Source organism: Acipenser ruthenus, chromosome 3 (assembly GCF_902713425.1).
Source record: "Acipenser ruthenus chromosome 3, fAciRut3.2 maternal haplotype, whole genome shotgun sequence".
Taxonomy (NCBI): domain Eukaryota; kingdom Metazoa; phylum Chordata; class Actinopteri; order Acipenseriformes; family Acipenseridae; genus Acipenser; species Acipenser ruthenus.
In genome coordinates, this window is record NC_081191.1 from 88,557,934 (window position 1) to 88,584,214 (window position 26,281).

At 38.2% G+C, this 26,281-nt stretch overlaps 1 protein-coding gene across 4 annotated transcripts in view; it reads left to right on the plus strand.

Moving 5' to 3' along the window:
- The window catches only part of LOC117394347 (thiamin pyrophosphokinase 1), a 125,236-nt gene that overhangs the window by 32,904 nt on the left and 66,051 nt on the right, over positions 1-26,281 (plus strand). For all 4 annotated transcript variants that reach the window (XM_059018705.1, XM_033992519.3, XM_059018711.1 and 1 more), the window contains exons 3-4: positions 7,403-7,477; positions 21,405-21,474. In XM_059018705.1, coding sequence (XP_058874688.1) covers positions 7,403-7,477; positions 21,405-21,474 — 145 coding nt within the window. The remainder of the gene's footprint in view (positions 1-7,402; positions 7,478-21,404; positions 21,475-26,281) is intronic.

The window sequence follows — 26,281 nt, forward strand, 5'->3', positions numbered from 1 at the left end:
AGAAAGTAACTATGAAGAAACTCTTCATAACAAAGTCCACAATTTTGCTTATCCTGCATGGTATAATTAATTTTTTACAGACTATGAAGAAACTCTTCATAACAAAGTCCACATTCTTGCTTATCCTGCGTGGTATAATTAAGTTGTGTCCGCTGTGGACAGAATACAGCAGGCCTGTATGTAAAAGTTAATATAAAAGTTGTCAAAAAAGCCTGCAAAGATGTTTGTGGGCTCTATTGCAGGTCAGAATAGTTCTATGAAGAGCAAGCCTGGTACTGTCACAATGAACCCCGAATCACTATTTACTGTTTCTTCTGCTTTTTTCCAAATCAGAATTGTTCTTCACTTTGTTGAGACAACGCTAATTTGTAACTGCAGAGGCAGGAAATAACTGATGTGCCTTGGCCTCTTGATTTATAGTTTGACCTTCTTGTTTAAATTAATTCATCTCAAAAGTATTTTTCTTTATCTTGAAATATGCTCTGTATTGCTAGCTGAGATGCAACCTCTCATGAGGAGGCACATGTTTTCAACAGCAGCTGGTACTGTAAATTCAGTAGTACCACACTAGTAGAAACATACAAGTAAAGTGACATTTCAGATTAGAAAACCAGCATCTAGTGATGGGCAAAAGGTAACAGATTCACTTGTATATAAAGGTTGATCTTCAAGATTTACTTCCACTTCAACAGACAAATTATCCCAACAACTGGGATATAGTATGTAACAATTGCATTTTGGACAACATTCTTTTTTAAATATAACACACACTTGAAATGTTGAATTTACTCAAAATAAATCTCTTATTTTCAGCCAAATACATGAAGTAAAACAACAGGGAAGCGCGAGCAGGGCCGCCGAGAGCCGTCATGGGCCCCGGAGAAGGATTGGTATGTGCCACATGGTACTACATTCATCCGACTTTGTAGTATACTGTAGTCTAAACCAAGCAATGATACTTGCAATCTTAGCAGTGTCTGAGGAAGATCATTTCAACCGATACATTATTTTGATAATGGGTTTGAAGGAAACTGTCAATGGCGCCTAGAAGTTTCAATATCTCAATTTTATTTACAGTATTCAAACTTTTTTTCAGATAAGTGAATACATTTTTTTTTTTTGTACAAACTCCATGTGTAATAGTCATTAACCGGAAGCTTACTTAACATCAAATAACATATGTTTTTAGCATAAACTACATTTTAATGGCGTTGCTATACACTATTTTATTTATCCCGTGCCAAAAATAAACCACTCATCTCTGCTCTTAACTAATAGCCTGTATCAGTAAATATATTTGTATTTTAAGCAATATAACCGATCATTCTCTAATTGTGTTTACCACCAACTGAAGAAAGTACTTTTATATATTTTACACGACACAATTTTTCTAACAAACTGCTGCACCATGTTGTTTTGAGCAAATTATATATCTTAATAATAGAATAATTCATACTGTGGTATATATTGTGCAACTTTAGGGTTCTTTTAAAGTTTTTAAAAGTCTTTAAAAAAAATACATAAAATTACTATGCCTTTTTTTCAACTTTTTGGTGTAGTAAAATATGAAATGTGAAAGTTCAAATCATTGTGTGAAAGGAAGTGTTTGACAGCGCCTGGCTACACGATCATTACACAACAGAAGCACATCGGCTCGGTGTGCAGTACTGGAGTTTTTCTTTTTAATGTGGTGGTGGGAACGCAAAGGGTCTTGTGCAGGGCAAGTTGTTTTAAAATATTTTATATATATTAAAAAAAAAAAAAAAAGTTCCCCCTTCATCAGGGCCCCCCTTCGAGGCGTTGGGCCCCGGGGAAATTTCCCAGTCCTCCCCGCCCTCTCGGTGGGCCTGAGTGCGAGCATTGGCTAAATTCAGAGATCCAGTTCCAGATTCTTTTACAGTAACACAGGAAGGCATTTTCTTTTTTAAACTGAAATGTAGAACCCTGTATAGTATTCTACCTATACAACATGATGTAGTGATGCTTTGAGGCAACGCTCTATGCATTAATAAGCATGGCGATGCTTTATAATTAAGGCTCTTCATCTCTAACAAAGTAACACAGCCAGCCTCTAAAAGCTCAGTGCTGGTATGAAGGCTACAGTATAGTGGGGGGTGGAATCTAAGACTGATCCCACTGGAAAGCCAAATAATGACCTGTGTGAATATTGTTGCTAATTAAGGCCCTGACCACACTGTACATTTTAAACCTATTAAGAGCCATATTTGAGAAACTATGGAGGTAGTTCCGCAGCACTTCTTAAATCTCTTTTATTAAGTGTGGTATCTGTCCTTATCGGAACCTGTACGGGTCCTGTTGGGCTTAGGTACGTTAAGTAAGCACATGTTGTTCCAAGAGCGATAAAGAATTGCAACATGGAGCTGAAGCGTAGACTGTGTTAATTGATACTGTTGTATCTTAGTTGAGCAACATTTCCAGTGCTCTACAGATCAGAGTGTCGACAGTGTGGGGGGAACAACAATCCCTTGGTAAACTGTTTCAAGAGTTTAGGGCTACATCCCTGTCCTTGCTTCCCAAGAGGCAGAAGTATTTTTTTTTTTAGAACCTAAACTTTCACCCTAAAGCAAGGCCCAGTGACAGCGCTTCAGATTGCCACAGTGAGAAGTCACCAGCCCTGTGTAAAGACTATTTGAGGTACCTTTTACACATTAAAGGCAAGAGAGTGCAGGAGCATTAAAAGTAAAAAAAATAAATAAATAAATATTTGTTGCAATTCTCATTTATTCTCCATTGGGCATAGATGCAGAAAGAGGGGCCCCCCGCTCTTTACGTGGTGCAGAAAGACGAGTCAATGTGAAATTGTGCTTCATTCTTTCAAACACATGAAACTTTGAGCCATTGATGTTCTCGAGACCACTGTGCCACACTGCTTGCAACTTATCCTGTGTGCTCTGTTTTCGTAATGGCTGCCGTTACTGTGAATGTTTTGATGGTGAGTGAGATTGCCGCTGACACTCTAAAGGTAATACATTTTTTTTAAAACAGTATCGGGTTTTGGTCCTAACCCTAATGTTAAGGGAGGTGTATTTTGGAATTAAGAACTGATTTAAATCTCAAGCTCAGTATTTGTTGTTGAGAAGCCTGGCCTGTCTTTCTACACCAGTGCCCTCCATTGTGTATATTATGGAACAAGCAGCCGGGTAAATGGGCATATATATTACATAAAAAAATTAAATAAATGTAAAAAAAAAACACTTTAATAAAACACATACCCTCGAGGCTTGTCCCTACTAGACAGTTTGATTCTGTAGCACCATTGGTATATTGCTTGCTTCTGTGAGTTGGAGCCAACAGTTAAGATTGCTGAAGGAATCCTCTAGCCAAGGCATCCGTAATTTAGGCAATATCTGTAGCAATAGCAGGGCTTCACACTTACTGTGTGTGAGTTGTCATCCCAGGCTTTCAGACTTTTATAAATCAATATTTATTTTATTAGTATAGGATTTCCAGTTCCACAAATAATACAGTACTTTATGTTGTCCTTCTTTCCAACATTTGGTACCCTCATTGACAAATTAATCAAGAGCTGCCAGAAGCACAGGACTTGGGAAATAATGAAGCTAAAGAAAGTGAGGTAACATTCCCTTAAACATGCTTACAAACCAGGAAGTAATTCACTTTATTAGAGCAACGGAAAATAAAAACAATTGTAGTAAGGCCTTAAACAATGTATCAGATTTTCATAAATTGAATAGTTTGAAAAAAATACAACAAATACCGCCAACCACAGATCTAGTCTCCGTATTTCATTCTGCCAGAGAAGAGTATGACTCATACCTAGAACCGCCACAGGCAGTCATTCTGACGGTTACATTTTAAACAACATCAATATTAAAATGAAAGACAAACTATCAGGTACAACTCAAAAGTTTGTCAGGCACCGTGCTTTTGTGTGAAACAGCGGCTCATCCACTGTAATGTTCTCTCCCGGCTTGTAGCAGGCAATGCTGTTTTCAATGAAGCCGTTCCAAATTCCTGATGCCAGGGCGCTTCTCGTTGCTCTCAAATCAAAACGCAAAGATCTCAAGATTTCTCAAACGATTCCAAGGCATTGTCTTTGTAAAAAAATAATTCCCCATTGCGCAAACCAAAAGCTCTCCAGGTAAATGCCTTGCCACCATATGCTCCACGAACATACAGGTTTGCAAAACATGTGTAATTCCTCCAACGACATTTCCCAGGAATCATCATTTTGTATCCTATGTGCCTCCGCTACAGTACATCGTTATTATTATTTATTTCTTAGCAGACGCCCTTATCCAGGGCGACTTACAATTGTTACAAGATATCACATTATTTTTACATACAGTTACCCATTTATACAGTTGGGTTTTTACTGGAGCAATCTAGGTAAAGTACCTTGCTCAAGGGTACAGCAGCAGTGTCCCCCACCTGGGATTGAACCCACGACCCTCCGGTCAAGAGTCCAGAGTCCCAACCACTACTCCACACTGCTGCTCCGTTAATGTTTATATGTGATACGTGTATTGATTTGGTTATTATCAAACAGACAAAAAAAGCCTTGTGTGTTTTTTGATCCTCCAAGTGTAAAACTAAAAAATCTCCCAAAACATAGAAAATCCGTGTCTTTCCATGTTATTCCGCAGCAGACGGATTCCTAGGATCCCTGGTGATGACTGAAACCAGAAAAAGATAAACAATGTTATATTTCAGACATGTACCAAGCTGCTCTTTTAAGAAAACATTTGATCTGGTGAGGCTCATTTAACTTGCTCTTTCAATATAGATTCATTCCCCATGTAATTAAAAAATAAAATAAATAAATAACCTAAAATATTTTACTTTACGTTGGGGAGCTGTGGGACTGTTTCTGCTTCCTCATGCTACCTCTGTACTTCTGAACAAGTGTTATTTACACGATGAGTATTGTTTTTTCAAATACTGGACATATTTTCCTACAACTGTGAACAATCCAAGTCCATCTGTGTATTGCTTACTGGATAGTCTGTGTAGGACAGCGTACACAAATTTGAGACATTAAATAAATGGACACTTCTGTATATAGAAAATATCAACATACACTATTTATCATCTGTGGCTTCACATTTTGTCTTTGTTCAATTAAGTAACTCACTTTGGCCTCCTATGGATTAAAAATTCTCCTTGGTGGTTGCAGTCTGACATTTGGCAGTATTCCTAGGTTTGATAGATTGTAATACAGTTCTAAATGTGCTGGTCGCCCTTTAGAATTTCAATTTTCAAAAGCCTGCACACAAAATGCGTCTTGAAATGTTGCATTATACGTTGCCCTTTCTTTTCTCTCATGAATGTCGACCACATTTACAAGTACAGCATATTCAATATACCGTCAATTCTACTTAAAACAAGCTCTGATTAGACACGTTTCCTGATAACATGAATTTTCTACGTGGTCCCGGATAAAATTTAGCAGTCGCTTATTGTAAATTACTTCTTATAATATGAATTTCTTGTTAAATTATTTTGCATAAAATGAGTGCAGAGGATATTTGGAAATGTATTAACTTGCATCCAGATTAGCCCGTCTGTATTTTAGTGCTGTTTTGGGACTACTGATCCTATGATGCATTTCAAGTTGCCAAAGAGCTCATGCATCAATGCCATTTCCATGAAGCAGTGCAAAAAAAAATGTGCACTATCCTTGCAGACTAAAGTGGAGGTAGTGGATGATGCACCACCATACAAGAGAAAGAAAGATGTTGCTGTAGATTTCAATATTCCCGCAAACACTTTGTCAACCAATCTGAAAAACCGGAACACAACAATACAGGCCTATAAACAGCAGGTGCCAGTGTTTCCGATTTGATCAATACCTTGACCCTTGCTTTTGTGGTTTTAAAACTCCTGTGATCAGAATGGGACATGCAATTCATTTGCAATGTATACTTTTTAGAAGTTCACTTACGACTGTATTTTCAATAAAGAGCACAGTGCTTTTAAATGTATAATACTTGTCATTGCTCTGTAATTGAAATGTGTTTTCATTGTTACTGTAACTTCAATAAAAACTGACGTATTTGGCTTAGACTCCTGATTATACGAATTACTGATAATACAAATTGTTTTGCTGGTCGCTTGAAATTCGTATTGGTGTTCTACATTATTAAACATTTCATTTTCTTTATATTTGTTCCGAAGACCACTTTATTGTCCATTTGCTTAAGTTGCAACAATTTAAGACAATATCATCAGCATGTTCCAAAAAAATCTAATTTTCTTACCACTGATGTCCACTCCGTTGTATATTTCTTTAAAGCAGCCATTCAATGTTATCATAAGCTGAAGCAACAAAAAAGTCTACATGTAAGTTATATTCATTTTTGTTAGAAGTATTTAAGTGTTTTTATCAAGGCTTGATTGAACGTACTATGTAAATTCCTTTGCCAATTCCTTTACATTAATACCACAGGTTTATGAAACCACACAGACAGTATTTGCGAGAAGTTATTTCATATTCTTCTGATTGGATGAGCCTTTGATGGAGGCATCCTGAACCACATGTCCGGCTTGGCTGATATTATCAATCAGTCAGGGATGTGCTTGTATCACTCTGTTCCTTTTATGATTTCTGTTTGGGATTATAAAAATACTGTTTCTGTCAACCATGTCTGTGTAAAGTAACTATACAATTACACATACTCATTACACACACACACACACACACACACACACATATATACATATGTAATACATGGATGAAGGTTATATTTGCATCGAGTCATTTGAAAAAAAAAAAGGCATAATACCGCAGTAGTGATGTCAAAATGGTATATTCGTCTAGAAGATTATACGTAACCTTTGACCCATATTTGACTCCGGTGCACCCCGAGACCACTTTCAAACACAAAATGTCTCATTTTCAATCACTCGACAACACCCACAATTTGTGCTTTTTAGGTACTTTTAACAAATCTGTCTCTGTGAAGATTCACAATCATCCTCCACCAACAGGAGCACCAAACAAGCGAGCAAGACAAATAATCTTCAACTCTGACAGCGACTAAGAAAAAAAAAAGCATATCCCATTGAAACACCTTTTCCTTAAATACGTTATTTTTTGCAGTTCATTATCTAACCAGCTTAATTCACTGTTCCTGAATTATCAAAAAGAAAATTATATTTAAGATTCTTTAATATTAACTTAATTTACATTATTATTATTATTCATTAAATTCACTTGCAATTTGAACCTTAACACCCATTTATTGTCATTTTTTTATTACAGGAACTAATATCCATGTATTATAAAAAAAAAATAATAGATGGGCTTCAATGCTCTGACACATAAACCCTAGATGGAATTATTTTCCAGTAACTCACTGAAGCCCCTCTATTTTATATTAACTGATACTATTGCATCTCATTTTCTGTTCTCTTCCAGGTAAACAGCAATTCTGTTTAGTGATCCTTAACCAACCCTTGGACAAAGACTACTTTCACCAACTCTGGAGTAAAGGTATTGATTTTGTGATATATCTGAATAAATGTCCCCTGATGTTTTCTTGTTAACAATCTCTGCTACTGGAAGCCATTGGTTAGTTGAGGGGGGCAGGCCTGGACAGAGGTCAATAATCTTTAATTGGTCAGTTATAAGATGCATAACTCACAATGTTGAGAGCTTTGGGCTCTGAATTGAAATACATCATCCATTAACTTTATAACCTCCAAGGCATCATTTATCAGTGTAAATCTCAATGTTTAAATTAGGTGGTGGATCTGTCCAATACAAGCATGTGCATTGATTTCCAATTCACCTAGCTAAGAATACTGTGCCAATCAATATTTGTTTATTTTAGACCGATTTAAAATATATTTTAAATGGATAATAATATTTTTAGTGAATCTTTAAAAGAGGTTAGATGTCACTTTATACTGTATTGAGAGAGCATTCCTAACTGTGATATATTTCGTGGCCCCATACTGTAGCTACACAGCTTTGAATAAACCGGGATTGTTGATTTTATCTTTCTAGTGGTGTTTTGTATATGAGTATAGTTGCGTTAAAAAAAATATATACTTTATTTGTTAAATTTTTGTAATACGCTAGCTGTGAAGTTAGCTGGTGCCTGTTGCTAATTATTTATAAAGATACAAAAAGTATCCACATAAAAAACTGTTAATGAATGATGTGTAATACCAAATTCATACCATTTAGAAAAGCATAGGTGAGCACGTTAGCTCAGGGAAGTTTAGCAAAGCATGGTTAAAAATTATACAAGTGTGCAGGGATGGAAATAAGACTCCCATTGCACAGCGGTTTGATCCACTCCTGGTTTTACTAATAAGACACATGAGCTTGTCACTGATACACTGTGGCAAATCAAGCTTGTATTAAAGCCTGGAAAGGGAGAGGCAAAATTGTAACAGACAGCTGCTGACATTCAGTAGCAAATGGGTGTCTGGGTTAGTCCTGTGGATCCATGTTGACATGAAAATGATCTTATGTAAACTGAGAGTGTTTGGAAGTAGGCTCAAAGCTGTAGGGTTATGGTGAATGTCAACACTGATCTGGCCTGGCTTGTCTAAAAAAAGATGTGAAATGTTGCCCAGACATGCATCTTTACTCCGTTAATGTAACATTGCAGCTGTGAATAACAATATTGTATGTGTTTATACATCTTAATACTCTCTGGTCAGTAATGTATGGCTGTAGTGTAGTAGTAAGACCTGACAAAGTTGACTCAAATCTCTGGTCATGCACACCCAGTTCAGTGCTGCAAGGCTCCAGGACCTAAACAGACTTTAAAGGGCAGTACCACCTGTAAAAAATAAAACAGATGTGTAGATATATTTCTTTCACTATTATATACTATTAAAATATTCTTTCATTTTTAATAAGGAAGCTGAGTGGCTTTAACCGCCCGGGGCGTGTGGATTATTTGAGTATATCCCACACCCTGAACTAACAAAATAAAACATTCAAATTGCAGTTTTGAAGATTTACAGGCCCTTTTTTTAGATATTCATTCTGAACAGTAGGTGGAGCTACAGCAAGCAATTTTGAGCAACATGGTGTTTGATTCATTGTTGTCCTTGTAGTTGTCTGAGGAAGTGCAGCAGGACAATCACGCTGACCTTCTTTGCCTTGTCTGGTCATGTTTAGTTGCACATCAAAACAAACCTTTCTCACAAGACCTGCGGCAGTGTCAAGTCACAGTGTTGGGGAAGAATTATTATTATTTTTTTTTTAATTGTCCTTTGTGATCCGGGAGTAGTGACAGGAGGTATTCATGCCACATTAGCGGTACCGTTTCACAGTGGCAACAAAGATGTTGTTTGCATTTTGAAATACTCGGACAGTGGCATGTGGCAGAGCAAGAGCTCTGGCCATGTATATTTACTGGTGTTTGGTGGTGGTTGGCAGAGTTGGGATTAATTATTCCCAGCCAAAAACAATATGATAATCGCTAATTATTGATTAATTAGGCTCCAGCCGCATCCCATAAAAGGAGAGCCCAGGGCTCCATTTGGAGAGAGGAGTTTGGTGAGTGAAGCTGTGTTGTTTTTGTGTCTCTGTGTTGTCTTTTGCCCTTGTGCCTTTTTGTTTGTACTTTTTGTGTTATTTTTGTTTATTAAAGTGCGCTTTAGCGCTTGTACTGCAGTTTCCTGGCTTCCGAGTCTCGGTCTCGCCGCTATCCTGTCACATGTGGTGTCCTGCGTGGGATAAAAACTCCTCCAAAGACTTAGAGCAGGTATAAATAAATAAATAAAATGATTAGGAAGCAGCAGCAACAGCCATTGCTGGCTGGCTACCAAATTTGTCTCGCAGAGGAGTGGTGCCCCGGCTGTGGCAATTTTGGGCACACAGTGGCCATATGCCCCTCCCAATACCAGGAAGAGAGGTGGTCTGATGTACCCGAAGAGAGTGAGGAAGAGCCCCTGTGGGGAGGGTGACCACCCAACGCCCCGCTGCCCGGGCCATATCTGGAGAGAACTGTCTGCCCAGAAGATGGTGAAAAGGAGGAGCGGCTGTGCCCAGAGAAGACCCAGAAGGGGGAGCCAGATTGTCCAGCGTTCAGAAGGGGAGAGCCGGAGTGTTCAGCACCCTGAGGTAAGGAGCCCGAGCGTCTACAGCCCAAGAGGGATAAGCCAGCATCTCCAGAGCCGCACCAGTCTCCAGTGACCAAGGGAGAGCAGCACCAGTCTCTAGTGACCAAAGGAGAGCAGCACCAGTCTCCAGTGACCAAGAGAGAGCAGCACCAGTCTGCAGTGACCGAGGGAGAGCTGCACCAGTTTCCAGAGATAGAGGGAGAGAGCCGCACCAATCTCCAGTGACCAAGGGAGAGCCGCACCAGTCTCCAGTGATCGAGAGAGAGAGCCGCACCAGTCTCCAGTGACCAAGGGAGAGTCGCACCAGTCTCCAGTGATTGAGAGAGAGAGCCACACCAGTCTCCAGTGACCAAGGGAGAGCCACACCAGTCTCCAGTGACCAAGGGAGAGCCGCACAAGTCCCCAGAGATAGAGGGAGACTACCTGCCGCTCCCGCCTCCACCACTAGAGGGAGACTGTCTGCTGCTCCCGCCTCCACCACTAGAGGGAGACTGCCTGCTGCTCCCGCATCCACCGCTAGAGGGAGACTGCCTGCCGCTCCCGTCTCCGCCACTACAGGGAGATTGCCTGCCGCTCCCGCCTCCACCACTAGAGGGAGACTGCCTATCCTATATCAAGGGACTGCTCAGCGGAGGAATTCGAATGCCTGAAGTGGAAATGGCCAAAACTCTTATGTAATCCCTGCTTTCAACCCGTGAAGTAGCGGGTAAATGTTGTCTTTGGTGGTTTGGTTATTTTTGGGCTATTTTTATCATGCATGTTTTTTCTATTCCTTTCGATTTATGAGGTCATCTCCAGCACAGAACTTCAGTCACCGCGATGCCCTGTAGTATATCACGTCCTCCCCGTCTTTTTTCTGGAGCTCTGCATCCAATAAAATTACACAAATGGTCAGTTATTTTTTATTTATACCAATTTCAGAACTGTATCAGTGCAATTTTAATTGTTTTTACATTTATTTTTAAAGGCTGTCTGCCGACAGTTCTGGACAATGTCGTTTTAGACTATATTCTGAATCTTTTTTTTTTTTTTCCATGTACCTCCCACATTTAATCTCATCAGGTGAAAAAAACAGTGGTTCTGGTACTGTAAGTTGTGAGAAAAAAACAAGCAAAGCAGATATATAAATAAATAGTTCATAACATTACTTACCAGTATTTTTTATTTTATTTTAAATAAATGTGTAGCATTTATGCTTTTGTAACATACGGAGATGAAAGTGAGGAGAAGTAAAAAAAAAAAAGTTGAAAACTCGCAGGAATCTGGGATCCACTGCCATGTTGGAATTCTTGGCAAATCAAGCTTGTATTAAAGCCTGGAAAGGGAGAGGCAAAATTGTAACAGACAGCTGCTGACATTCAGTAGCAAATGGGTGTCTGGGTTAGCCCTGTGGATCCATGTTGACATGAAAATTATCTTATGTAAACTGAGAGTGTTTGGAAGTAGGCTCAAAGCTGTAGGGTTATGGTGAATGTCAACATTGATCTGGCCTGGCTTGTCTAAAAAAAGATGTGAAATGTTGCCCAGACATGCATCTTTACTCTGTTAATGTAACATTGCAGCTGTGAATAACAATATTGTATGTGTTTATGCATCTTAATACTCTCTGGTCAGTAATGTGTGGCTGTAGTGTAGTAGTAAGACCTGACAAAGTTGACTCAAATCTCTGGTTATGCACACCCAGTTCAGTGCTGCAAGGCTCCAGGACCTAAACAGACTTTAAAGGGCAGTACCACCTGTAAAAAATACAACAAATGTGTAGATATATTTCTTTCACTATTTTATATACTATTAAAATATTCTTTCATTTTTAATAAGGAAGCTGAGTGGCTTTAACCGCCTGGGGCGTGTGGATTATTTGAGTATATCCCACACCCTGAACTAACAAAATAAAAAAATTTCAAGTGAAATCAATGTTTTCTTACCTGTGCACAAGGGCTGAAATAAATGTTGTACAGCATGTCTTTTATTTTAATGTTCTTGTTCGTTTGGATCTCAAATGCAACTTGTTTACATCAGAAAGTCACTCCCTTTTAATTGTCAAAGGTCACAAAAGAACTATGTACAATTTCAAGTGTTCTTGTTAATTTCTATTTTTGTGGCACCTTCCTTTCCCCCTGTTTGAGCTTTAATAATAATAATAATAATAATAATAATAATCCTAAACATTGAACCTACAAAAGAAGCCACACAAAATACTTTCAGTGCGGCACACACAAGGCTAGAGCTCTTGAACTTGAGTTAATCAGCCACTCTTTTGGGCCTATTTGCAATACTAAGCATTTAATATTGTAAATGTTTATTTTAAGCACAAAGTTGACATTTTCTGCTTCATTTTATGTTACCGTGGGGAAAAAAGTAAGAAAATATAGTGCTAATAAAAACAAACACTAATTGCTTATGTCATGTACGTTTAATAAAAAAAAAAAAAAAAAAGTTTAAACTTAAAAAATGGTCCATGTACAATTTATACAAATGTTAATAAAACTTCTTGTTTTTCAAAAGATGCTTGTTAAACATTGGATGTATTTTGTCTCCATCAACAGGTCAGGTCGCAAAGAAAAAACAGGTGACAGGCTGTAGTTACAACCTGCATGCGGACCATTAAAAAAAAATGCAGACTTATTTATTGTTGTGTAAGACGCAAGCGTACAGTCAGTATATTAACAGGAAAGCATTTATAATAAAGGCAGATACGGTGCTCACGGTTTGAAGGTGAGCTATACATGCCTAATGTATTGATTATTCCAGGAGAGCGGGGGTCTACAGGCTTCGTCAACAATATATATAGAACAAGAATACATGTTTGCATAATGTAAAATACATGCATACTGTAGTTTAGCTGTCTTGGGCCTGCTGTCTGTATAAATTACTGTGGAGCCTGGATTTTCAACACTTGTTTTCTGGAACAGAGAAGGGCTGGTTCTTTGTTCTTATTCTCAGCTTTATAATTTGCACACTCTGTTATGCTAATATAACACCTGTAGGAAAAACACAGTCCAATCATTATCAGGATAATTAACCTTTAATGCTGCACGGTGACCAGTCACACATTTAATTTACTGCAGCTACCAGATTTCTTTTCCTTTCCCCACCAACATTCATCAAAACTGCAGGAGCAAGGTCGAGCTCATCAATAGTTACCAGCAGTAAAACACAAATCGGACGGATGAAACTTCTGGCTAAAAAGGTGTGTGGAGCCCTGGGGTTTGCAGAGTGTAGATTTACAGGGTCATCTGTTGTAAGATGTTCTTGCAGCAGAAGTTTTAATCAAAGGCAGTTAATCAGAATTGCACCCATCCTAAACATCAGTGATTAATGTAAAAGGAAGATTTCAAAAGCTCAAGGTTTGTTTCGTTTGCACTTCTAATGCGGCTTGAAGTATGTCAGGTATTATGTCAAGGCTGATTTCACACACCGATTAGCATGGATTAATGTTTCCTTAGTTAAGGTAGTCCAAGATTAGTGCTGACCGGGGTCTGTGAAACTAGGCAGTAGAGACTTTAACTTTGGTTTTGGTGATTTGAAGCTGGCTCAGGTTGAGTATTGACAGAAGGGTCTATGTATGGTTTAGGTTGCTGATGGTTTATGCAGGGTAATAGGCGGCCCCCGGGCCAGAGCCTTTCTTTTGGCCCGTCAAGCGTCAGCTGTCCTTCATTACAAAAGCTGAAATTGCTGATACGCAAGATTATAAGGTCGCTGCTATCTACAGGGTATTTGCTTCCCCTAACAAGTGTTTTTTTGGCAGCCTAATACAGGATCAACTCAGCTGATTGGCCAAGCTTTAATTCTGATGAGCTATCACTTTGGCATGCGTAACAAATCTCCACCCTTTTGCTTAGTTTTAGTGCCTCATTGGCTGAGCAATGAGAGAAGGCTTCGTGCAATATGAAAACAGCGGTAGTAATATTATTTTCTTTAGTGCGGCGAAACTATCTGTATATTCTTACAAACATTGCTGCACATTAATTCGAGGCCTTAAATCCACGTCTGTGTCTAAAATGGAAAGTGATGTGTGGGATTAACATAAAAAAACAACAACAACAGTGATGCTTCAGATTTGGCAAGCAAGTCAGAATCGGGGGATGTGGTGCAGGCAATGCATCAGGCAGCAGTGTGGAGTAGTGGTTAGGGCTCTGGACTCTTGACCTGAGGGTCGTGGGTTCAATCCCAGGTGGTGCTGTACCCTTGAGCAAGGTATTTTACCTAGATTGCTCCAGTAAAAACCCAACTATATAAATTGGTAATTTTATGTAAAAAATAATGTGTAAAAAATAATGTAATTGTATATAAAAATAATGTGATATCTTGTAACAATTGTAAGTTGCCCTGGATAAGGGTGTCTGCTAAGAAATAAATAATAATAATAATAAAGTGCTTTCGTTAGTTAACTTGAATGCTTGCTGCGCAGTAATTGTCAGAACATTTTCTAGTTTTAATAACATGCTGTTTTAATAGCATTACAGTGAGATTTGTATAATTATTTGTTTGCAAGATGTCGTTTGAATACTGGTCAGGAAATTATATTTGCTTTCTATTTTTATTATTAATGGCGATCAAACATTGTATCATATTAAGTAGTTATTTCTGAGATGTATTAGTTGATTGGTGCAAGTGTAGTGTTGCAATTGGATAGTCAGATTTTCATCACCATTTAAACAACCCCCACCAGTACTCACATCTTGAGCGCACTGTGGCCCCCCAAGGTTTGGACATTGAGTACCAGTGGTTTATAGGCATAAGGAAATTAGTTCAGCTGGTTGTAGCACAAAATTTAAATATTCTGCATTATTGTTGCCCGGTTTGACGGTATTAGACATTTAGCCTTGGAGTAATTGAGGACATACTGTATGAGGCAGAAATTCTTGGCTATTTACTGTGAGAGCATTTTGCCTTCAGGGCAGGGTTGAGGCACAATGATTTGAGGGCACTGACTCCATAGCATGACAGCTGTTGCTGAAGAAACACACCGAGATCCTTTGTTGATCCTGATTCTAATTATTTTAGCTCAGTTTTCAGAATTGTATCAAAAGTACCAAATAGTAATTACAGTGATTGTAGCTAACACAATACCTCTTAATGTGTACCTGTCGTGCTTCTTCAGTGACTGTATATGTGTCTTATGTGCAGCTTCTAAAGAAACATATGATTTTCATTTTAAAACATGACATATTGTACTACACTAGGTAAAAAACAGTTATCAGTTTGCTTGCCTTCTGTTACGCATACACTTCCCAGGAAATAAAGTATACCTCCCAAAAGTTTATGAATTTAAAAGAAACAGGAAAGTTTGTCTTAGTAAATTATTAAGGCATGTTTTTTTTTTTGTTTTAGTTTTTTTATTTTTGGAATGAGAGGTGGTTTCTGTTTTTGTTATGATGCAGATTACTGCAATGGTCTTTTTATTTATTTTTTATTGGTCTGTCAAATAGGGTTCTGAGTGGGCTGCAGCTTTAAAAAAAAGAGCTGGATTCCGTATTGCCCATGTTTTGGAATTACTTTCAAGGTAAAACTTTAAGAAATGTTGTCAAGTAGATCTACATTTTAGCTAATGCCTTCATCCCTTCACTGACTTCCAGTGCTACACAGAGCTAATTTTTCTTTTTACATTTTGTAGTATTTATGTACAAGGTCATAACCCTATTTGTTGGGCAAGACTCTCTTCTCAGGGAGAAAGAAAGGGTCTGAGTCCAAAACTCAGGAATTCCATTCCAAAAAGTGTTCAAACATTCCAAACTAACCTGTTTAGCTTGGCCAGTGCAGTTGTTTAGGTCTAGGCAAAATAATTGCATTGGTGCAACTTTTTCTTGTATTTTAACCATCTCTTTGAACATCTAATTTGTTGTTGTACACTGCACTAAGATATTACCTGATCAAGATGTTTCAAATGGTGTTATGGGCTTGTGTGGCAAAGTGGCTACTGATAGGAAACAGGTGCAGAAATAATCGCACACCAGGAAACTGTAATCCGTTTGGAAAAGGGGGTCTTTTATTTATAAATCCCGGTCTGGCGACCAAACAATAAACCTCCGGCAATACACACCAATGTGTAAAGCACGGAATAAACAATAATAAATGGATTGCAGTCCAAATAATGAACACACGTTATCCGCCCCACAATAATACAATACACGGTCACCAGTCCAGGTGCGTGCAGTAGTGCTCGTGGTGGGTGATAACAATTATATAGTGACTGAGGTGTAGTGTTGTTCCGGGTAGTGCTGGCCCAAGGCAACAGCTCCAGAGACGTGTTAGCCGTCTAGTGATTTACAAAAACAAAAGACAATTACTAACAGCGACAAAACAAACAAAACAATCACAAATCCTTTTTCTTATTTTTAGGGGTTTCTCCCGGTCCTTCTAGTTCCTTGTCTCTCAAACCAAGCGAAGGAGTAGATTGCGATTCTTCGGCCCCTTTTATGCTATCACGCATGACCCCTTGGTAAACGAGTGCAGCTGTCTCTACTATCTGCAGCTGCTACGTCGTTTCCCTTCCGGTATACGTTCCTGCAACAGTCTCGCCTTCTTCCAGACTGACCGACTTCCCGGCCCGGGGAAAGAACTGTCAAGCCAGCCTGTCCAAAGAACTCTACTTTCACTGCTTAGCACCCTCACAGTTTGGGAGGGAGATTTACAACCAAAACTCATTGTATTTCTGTCACAGCTTGTCATACACCTTTTTGTTAGCATCTGTTTTAAAGTTTTATAATTTTATTATTAGGAGAACATGAAAAATCTGTATTGCGCTTGGGAAATGAATTAGAAAAAAAAACTGAGCCATGTCCCGCAAAGCCACAATACGTGAGTTGCGACGCCAATGACAGGACTTACAAAAACATAAAATGTAGTTTTCCTTATTGACTTGCCTTAACCTGCATTTAAACAACATGATTCCACACACAAGCTTGACATGCTCACTTTAGAGGCTTGCGGAACACACTTGCTGTTACTTCCTGATACAGTTCACAACATATTCCAAAAGAGATGCGCTTTATATTGCAAACTGGTTCCTTGTGAAGCCTGTTTAAGTTTTGAGTTTATTTCTTACATGATGCATTGAAGATCTATGGGGTTCTAGAACTGGATTACAACCTTAAAACTGCAGGTAATCTGTTGGAGAAAAGGCTCAGTTAACCTGTCAGCTCTGTAAGTCTGGCACATTAGTGTGAAAAACAAACATCCAAGAAGACTAGATACTAATTTCCTTCGGAATTTCTTGTAGGAATCTCCAGGGGCTCCTTTCTCAGTTCTTGGCTGAGTCTTGTATTTTGGTATTTATGATGCACATTTGTATTGCCTGCGTGCAATACTTTACACTTTTCTCTATTAAATGTCATTTGTCATGTGTCTGCCCAGTTCTGAATGCTGTCTAGATCTTTTTGAATGACCTTTGCTGCTGCAACAGTGTTTGCCACTCCTCCTATTTTTGTGTCATCTGCAAATTTAACAAGTTCGCTTACTATACCAGAATCTAAATCATTAATGTAGATTAGGAATAGCAGAGGACCTAATACTGATCCCTGTGGTACACCACTGGTTACCTCGCTCCATTTTGAGGTTTCTCCTCTAATCAGTACTTTCTGTTTTCTACATGTTAAACACTCCCTAATCCATGTGCATGCATTTCCTTGAATCCCTACTGCATTCAGTTTGAGAATTAATCTTTTATGCAAGACTTTGTCAAAAGCTTTCTGGAAATCTAAATAAACCATGTCATATGCTTTGCAATTATCCATTGTCAATGTTGCATCCTCAAAAAAATCAAGCAGGTTAGTTAGACATGATCTCCTTCCTAAAACCATGCTGACTGTCTCCCAGGATATTGTTACCATATAGGTAATTTTCCATTTTAGATCTTATTAGTTTCCATAAGTTTGCATATAATAGAAGTCAGGCTTATTGATCTGTAGTTACCTGGTTCGGTTTTGTCTCCTTTATTGTGGATCGGTATTACGTTTGCAGTTTTCCAGTCTGTCGGTACAACCACTGCCAAGTCAAGAGAATAGTCTAGTTCTCTGTACCTTCTCAAGTGCAGTAATGTATTTTTGCAGTAATGTGTTTTTGAAGTGAGGTGACCTGAATTGGCCACAGTATTCTGAATGGACCATTTTTTAAATTTTCGCATAACTTCCCTAGACTTGTATACAGAAATCAAAGGATAATTTATCATAAAGCGTGAAGTAACTGTTTTGTGAAATGCATTTCAAAGTTATAGGCATAAGTAATATGAAAATTGGTAACACACAGTATTTTCTTCTATACCAACAGATAACTATGTGCAGAAACTTTTTTAAAGACCTCTCTTGTCTGGTTTGATTACTTATTTGCAAGAATGGAAACTACATTCCTACAAATCAGCAATACTCTTTTTAAAATGGAATCTAAAAGCATTTCATACCAAATCCCATTGTAATACCCTACAAACAAAAATTGATAGAGGTTATCTAACTTCCATCTTAAAATAATTGCTTTGTAGGCAATGAAATTGCTGCAAAATCACCTGAACATTACATTAATGGTTGCTATTTTCAGTCTCACTTTTAACACATACTAGTCCTTGTATTGGTATTTCAGCCCCCTCATGAAACTTTGTTTTAAACAAAGAGCCAGGATTTTCCACAGAAGCACTGTAACACTTTTTTTTTTTTTTTTTTTTTTTTCAAATGCCAAAACACACTTGGGGCATCCAGGGAGACTTACAATTGTTACAAAATACTCAATATGCTACATAGGCTTGTAGTTATAAGGCTGTTCTTTAGATTAGTGCAGTTATAAAGAAAACTGTAAATTATTATTTTTTAAAGTTGTACTATTTACTAATATTACAAATGTTGTGTTTTGTGGTTGGAGAAATGTCTTAAACATGGAAAACCAATACAATGGCAAAGTGGGGTCAATTTAGCCAAGTGTGTTCCCGTGGGGAAATGCCATAGGTATTCTAGTGAAGCCATAATGGATAGCTATTAGGCCTGAATCGCAATGTTCTTTATGATTCACAGTGTGAATGAACTCTGCACCAAAGGGTTGAGAAGAACTGTAAATGAAATGCATTTTATTTAATGGAAAATGGAAATACACTCACAGGCATGGGAATGAACTGGAAAACTACCAGCCAGATTTAACATTGAAGACCAATAGATCAAATCCCGGTTACAGTGTCAACATTTTGTTCTGATTTTTTAAATGTTATTTGTATTAAACTTGATTATATTCAACTGAATCCTGGTTATTTCAGTCCCTTGATTTTGACTTGTATTGCCTTTGTAATACAAGTCAAAATAAAAAAAAACAATCAGAAAAAGTTGTGCGTCAGTCCATTGTACACTAGATGCGTTATGTTGTACTTCAGAGCACAGGTGTGAAGTGGAGGCTTTGTAGTAAATATACCTATTTTCATTATTTTAATAAAAAACAAATACAATTCTGTTATACATAACTTTGAACACAAAAAAATGTTAAATGTAGTATAAACTTTTGTTTAGCGATACACAAAATTAGATTTTCCATTTTTTGAATCCACGTGTCTTCCCAGTCGTTTTTCATTGGTCAGTGTATTTTTTAAAGCATGTCAAATCGGATCAAATCAAACTTGTTTCGATGCCAAAACTGACGGCAATTACAGACTCGGTGTGCAAGGAACAATAGGGAATGCACATGATCGGTTGTTTCTGTTTAGACGCATGTTAAATTCGGATGCGTTATCGGATCCAGTGTGCAATGGACTTAATTCGTTACTATCAATACTCGGTAAACAAGCAGTAAACACCTGAACATTGCTGTTGGTGTACCCTGCTTTACATCAAGTATGGATCCAGGTTAATTGTGGCAAATGAGATTTGGTCTTGATACCTTGACTGTATTAAGATTTTTCTCAATTGCAAACTGCTAATGTTTTAAAACTATAAATAAACAACGAGGCTGCACGTAGGTGCCCAGGTGTGAACAGCGTTTATATTTTGCTACAGGAGAAAAAAAAAAATGGAGTAAATGTTAAATATTAAATATGCTCTTGTAGTTGCCGAGTCTGTATTTATGTTTACAGTCAAGCCTATAAAAATGTATCCATGTCAAATAGGAGCTTACACTGTGAATTCTGATATGAAAGAGAATACTCTCCTGCACTGTATGTCTCCCATTAAAAACGGTTTCTTCTTGAGTACAAGGTCATCTATGATCAATACAATTTAAACCAACTCTGATATCAGCCAAACCCATTTATGTAAGAGCACATAGTTCTCAGAAACTTATAACCATAAAACCTACCGTGCTCTTTGTAAAAAACAAACAAAAAAAAAACACATCTGATAACGATTCAGGTCAGTGGTTTTCAACTCTTTTTCAAGTACCTCAAATGGTCCAGGTTTTTGTTTCAACCAGAAACTAAATAATACTGTTTTAAACATGAATCGTTTTCCGGTATAAATAATACAACACTTGCTTGAGGGATCGGAGACATGAAAAAATGTGTTACTGACATAACTAATGACCCCATAACTGGACACCCAGAAGTGTGATGGTCTACTTATAAATGGCTAAATATATGGAACAAATTGAATTATCAGTAATTATTATTGATATTTGTTTTCCAGAAATGCTTTAAAAGAAAAGTGCCTTGTTTAAATTCTGCAGACAGAACAGTCTCCCATTCTCATGTTGTTCTCATCACCCCACATTCAAATTGAATAAAAAGCGCTGCACAGCAGTAGGCACCTTGTTATTCAGGGATGCATATCATCTGTGCGCCATGCGTACATCACAAGACACAAAACTACATATGTGTACTCTTATCATACCACGATGTAACTTGATTATGACATTCTATTTCACAGGTTTTTTGAAGTATCAAAATCTGGTTGAGATCAGTTGAAGAGATATATGGGGTGGGGTGGGGGTGGGGTGCTGTTCTTTAGAAATAGATGCTTATCTGGTTATGAAAACTTGGAAACATTTGCCATAAATTGCTGGTAAATTGGTTATTGGTATCGGGGCTGTATGGTACTAACTTGTTTTCACATCAAAGTGTTCTTAGGTATAGGATGCCCTCAACCAAAAATACTTACTTTCTTTAGAATACGTATGCTAAAATGCTGTTTTCTAAAGCACCTTTATGTCCACCCACCTGTCTATCACAACTTATACATGCTGTAATTCAGATAACCAAGACACACTGTTGCACAGACACACATGTAGCATGCTGCACGGTCTACGGGACGAAACCAGATTGCCCACCACTGTCTATTTTTAGTCTGTCAAAGTATTTATTTAATTTTGATGTTTAGGAAGCTTGTGCCTGACAGCAGCTCAAATCTTTAAGCTCTGTTCATTTATTTCAGCTACAATAAAGGCCTGTGCAGATGGAGGAGCAAATCATCTCTATAATCTCACGTCTGGGAAGCGTGAAAGGTGAGTACATTTTTAATTTTTTTTTATTGAGCGGTACTATGTTTTTGTTTTTTCCTGTCTAGTGGCAGAACCTTGGGCACTGTGATCTGACAGAGATGGATATGCTTGTGTTCAGTGTTACTGGATCTTTTTGGGAAGACGCCTGTTGTCAAGTTTGGTGTCTGGGAATCAGGATCAAGGGACCAGAATGTTATGCAGTGCTGGTTCTTCATTCATCAATACACTGTTTTCTGACAGGTCATATTCATTCATTTGGAGTGGACTGGCAGCATAGGTGTCGATTTTAAGAATAGATTTTGCTGTTTTTTTTTGTATGTTTGGCATTCTGATAGATATTTTGCGATGTAATACTAAAAGGTAAGGACGGGACAGGATGAGTAAAGTAATTTATATTTACAGTATTTATAACTCATAATAGTGTACTATGTGTGTATCGTTGCTTTTACAGGTAGTCAGTCCTGTAAATCTGGAATGCCTGATTGGGTGGAAACAGTACTGTTATGACTGACCCTTTGGGAAATCATCTTAGAAGTGATTGAAATAACAAACAAGGTTTACTGCAAGAGAAGGGAAAGGAAAGTTTGAAAAAAATCCATATCATTAATATAAGGAAGTTATTGGTACTGCTGTTCAGGCAGAGTACTGAGATCCGTGATGTTGGCTGCCAGGAATAGCTCTGCGAGTGATAATCCAGCTTTAGACTAAGCTAGACTGTTAAAGTTCAAATGTGCACACATTTAACAAAAATAAAAATACCTAATTGCACATTGTTTTAGTATTTAGCTAAACTTGTACTGTAATGTTAGAGCTTCATCTAAGCTGGCTTAACGCTGTAGTCTTTGTGCAGTATTGCATCCTAACACAGCATTGCTTATCTCAGGTTTCCAGGTGGCACTGTGCCTGTTTGGATAACACTCGCCTACTGTAGAAGATTTAAAAAAAAAATGCTTATCATGGGAAAATAGATAGCACTTGTTGACATGTCACCACCTTACCAGCTGTAGCAGGATTGGCTGTGGCTCTGGTTGTCACGGGTGTTCAGTAACTCAGTGGCGCAGGGAACCTTTCTAAAAGTGTTGGGGGGGGGGGTATGAATCCACCCTCCACCCCAACTAATTTCTATACATTAATATTAGGGGTAGGCACCAATATCGATATTTTGATATGATATTGATATTGTTTGATATCAATAATACTTTCCATATCGCTGTATCGTGGGATAAAAAAAAAATAAAGTATGCTTGCAGAGACTTTTTATTGCTAATACTGCTAAAAATAAAATAGCAGTCAGTGGCAGGGCAGAAGCCCTGAACGTGTAAATGTGTAAATATGGAAGTGTGTGTTAGATATGGCAACCATTGCCCTGGTTGTCTTGGGTGTGTTTGTGGTGGTGGTTGGCAGGAATAGGGTTAATTCCTATCCCTGCCAAATACATGTGCAGAATGTAGCCAGGTGTTGATTGAATTATTAGTTCTCAATCAACCCTGGCCACATGGTATATAAGGGAGCTACACAGCTCCATGAGAGAGAGCCCGCGAGAGAGACACATGCTCCTGAAATGTTTGTTTAAAAACCTCACTGTGATAGCACTGCTTGGGTGAGGATTCTTTTGTTTTTCATTTTTGTGTTACATGATTGTTTTTGTTAAACCTTTTTATTTTGTGTTTATTAAACGTGCACGGCAGCGCTTAAACTGCAGTTTTACTGTCTCCGAGTCTCTGTCCACCCAGCCATCCTGTCACACAGTCTAATCAAGTTTATTTTATGTTAAGATACATACCAATCATTGTTAGTCTTGTACGTAAACACCACACATTAAAGTATTATTTAACCATTTTATTCCATTGATTGGCGTTTTTCTTTTTCTAGAACCTGATTTAACAAATATATTTCAAACATTCAATAGCTATAAATCAAGAAAAACAACAAATCCATAACCTGTGTACCCACTCTCGTATGCTCTACTCCCCTTTCTTCACCTGTTTCCTCTCTATATCCTGTTTTCAAAAAGTGCGTGCATCAACTAATTAAGAAATGGCCTGGCCAGGCATACTGCTGTTCAAATTAAAAAAAGCAGGTGGAACATTTATGCTTCCACATTATGTGGTACTCGCCACAAGGTACCAAATGCTATCTGCATGCTGCATTAAGTTCTGTTTGGCATCATTTTGACATATGCGCATACGTCAGTGGTTCATTACATTTTGTCCATGTGATTACTTACATGTATATTATTAATGTATCTTTAAAATTTTAGTATTATAAATGAGATGTACTTTTAAAACATCAAAATAATGCAAAATTCAGCATTACACCATACTTAATACTTTTAGAGGTGTTGTGAGTCATTATTTATACACAGCGAAGATTCATTTACTTTTGGATTCGCTAGTCTGTGCACAGTGAAGTATAGTAATCTTTTGGTTTTGAGGTGATTGATGATGGCAATGGAATAAAACAAGCAAAGCACCACTAAGTTAAAGTAAGTTATTGCTTTTCTTATGTAAATATCTGTTAACGTCTATATATGTTTCATATTGCAATTGTGTTATCATATTTTTTTGTGTGTTTTGAAGACTTCGATATTATTGATATTGAAATACCTGCACGATATCGGTATACAATTTTATATTGTTGCCCACCCCTAACCGAAATTAAATTATAGCTACCTCTGAGTGGCGCATCCAGTAAAGGCGCTCCGCGTGGAGTGCAGGATGTGCCCTATAATCTGGGCGTCGCGAGTTCGAGTCCATGCTACTCCTTTGATGACCGAGGACGGGAGCTTCCAGGGGGCGGGGCTCAATTGGCCGCACGCCGCCGGGAGAGAGGGAGGGTTAGGTCGGTCAGGGTATTCTCGGCTCACCGCGCACCAGCGACCCCTGTAGTCAGGCCGGGTGCCTGCGGGCTTGCCTGTAAGCTGCCCGAGAGCTGCGTTGTCCTCCAACGCTGTAGCTCTTGGGTGGCTGCATGGTGAGTCCGCAGTGTGAAAAAAGCGGTCGGCTGAAGGCACACGCTTCGGAGGACAGTGTGTGTTCGTCTTCGCCCTCCTGAGTCAGTGCAGGGGTGGTAGCGGTGAACTGAGCTTAAAAATAATTGGCCATTTCAAATTGGGGAGAAAAATAATAAAAAATAATTGGCAACGACTAAATTATTAAACAAAAAAAAAAAATATTAAATTACAAGACGAATTACATTTTAAGCATGCCTATTGTCTAAATAAATAAATAAATAAATAAAAATAAAGTTTGGGTTTAAAACATAAAAAAGGCCTGGAACAGAAAGATGGTTTAACAGGTGTTGATATATCAATATAAGACATAATACTATTAGGCTACTCGATGCATTTTGTAAAATGCAAGAGATCGAGCTTGTACTTGCATAAAGTTCAGTGGCTGCTTTTACAATGGAAAAAAATAGCCATACCTTTGTCTCGTTGCCAAACCTTTTTTCTCCTATACAATAAACATTACTATCATGTAAAAACTACCAATTTTGTTAAAAAAAAATGATTGCAGTATTTCAACGGATAAATGAATGCCATTTAATGACTATGTCAAATATTGAAGTAGGTTATATATTTATAGTCTACTGGTTATTTAAAGTTTGCAACAACAACAATACTAGTACTACTACTACGACTACGACTATTTTCATGGCTCCACCAAGAAGAGAGACCTCCTGGTGAATCTGATCCTGGCTCTTGCTAAACTGGAAATTTACAAGACAAGGAAGCGCAAGATCACCAGGGAGGGTCTCTTTGACTGTGGGGCCATGTTCAGGGCCCTTATCCGATCCCGGGTTCATTTACAGCACGCCCACGCGGAGTCTGCTGGCGACATGACCTCTTTTGTCGACCAGTGGGCTCTAGGGGGCGTGCTCTGTACCACCTCCCCTTTGTGTTTTGCATATTTAATTTGCAGTGTTTTTGACCGGTTTTTCAGTTAAATTAGTTAGGGTACGTCTTTTTAGCACCCTAAGGGGTGCTAACTAGAATTTTTGTCCAGCTGTCTTTTGACAGCTGGTGTAGTCTTTAAAACGTACCTTAAATAGGACTACTACGACTATGAATATTTACATGGCTCCACCAAGAAGAGAGACCTCCTGGTGAATCTGCTCCTGGTGAATCTGATCCTGGCTCTTGCTAAACTGGCAATTTACAAGACCAGGAAGCGCAAGATCACCAGGGAGGGTCTCTTTGACTGTGAAGCCATGTTCAGGGCCCTGGTCCGTCACAGATTTCTTAAGAGCACGCCAACGCAGAGTCCACTGGCGACATGATGGCCTTTGTCGGCCAGTGGGCTCTAAGTGGTGTGCTCTGTACTGTTTCTTTTGGTTCTGTTCTTTCTTTGAACATTTAATTTACAGTCCTTTTACCTATCTTTTTCTTTAAAATGAGTTAAGTGTTGACTTTTTATCACCAGCTATTATTATTCTTAACAATAAATATAACTGTGGCGACTATTCTCAGTAACTAAATCGGAAACAAAACAGGGCTCTACAGTGCGACTAAAAATGTGCTTGTGTGAACGTAAATTTTAATTTAGGCGCACATGTGCCACTTTAAAAAAAAAAAAAAAAAAAAAAGATTTTTTTTAGCTGACAGTATAAAACATAAAAGAAAACACAGATCTAAACTCTTATAGCTCATTCGTAATGTACACTGGGAATGTAGTTTATTGGTGTCCACTGCCCACTGTTAATCACACATTCAAAACTACAAATCCCATACTCCACCACTTTCGCTGATTTATTAGTGGGTTGGCTACTCGTTTCCAGACAGTTTGAAAAATTGTCCAACCATTATCCA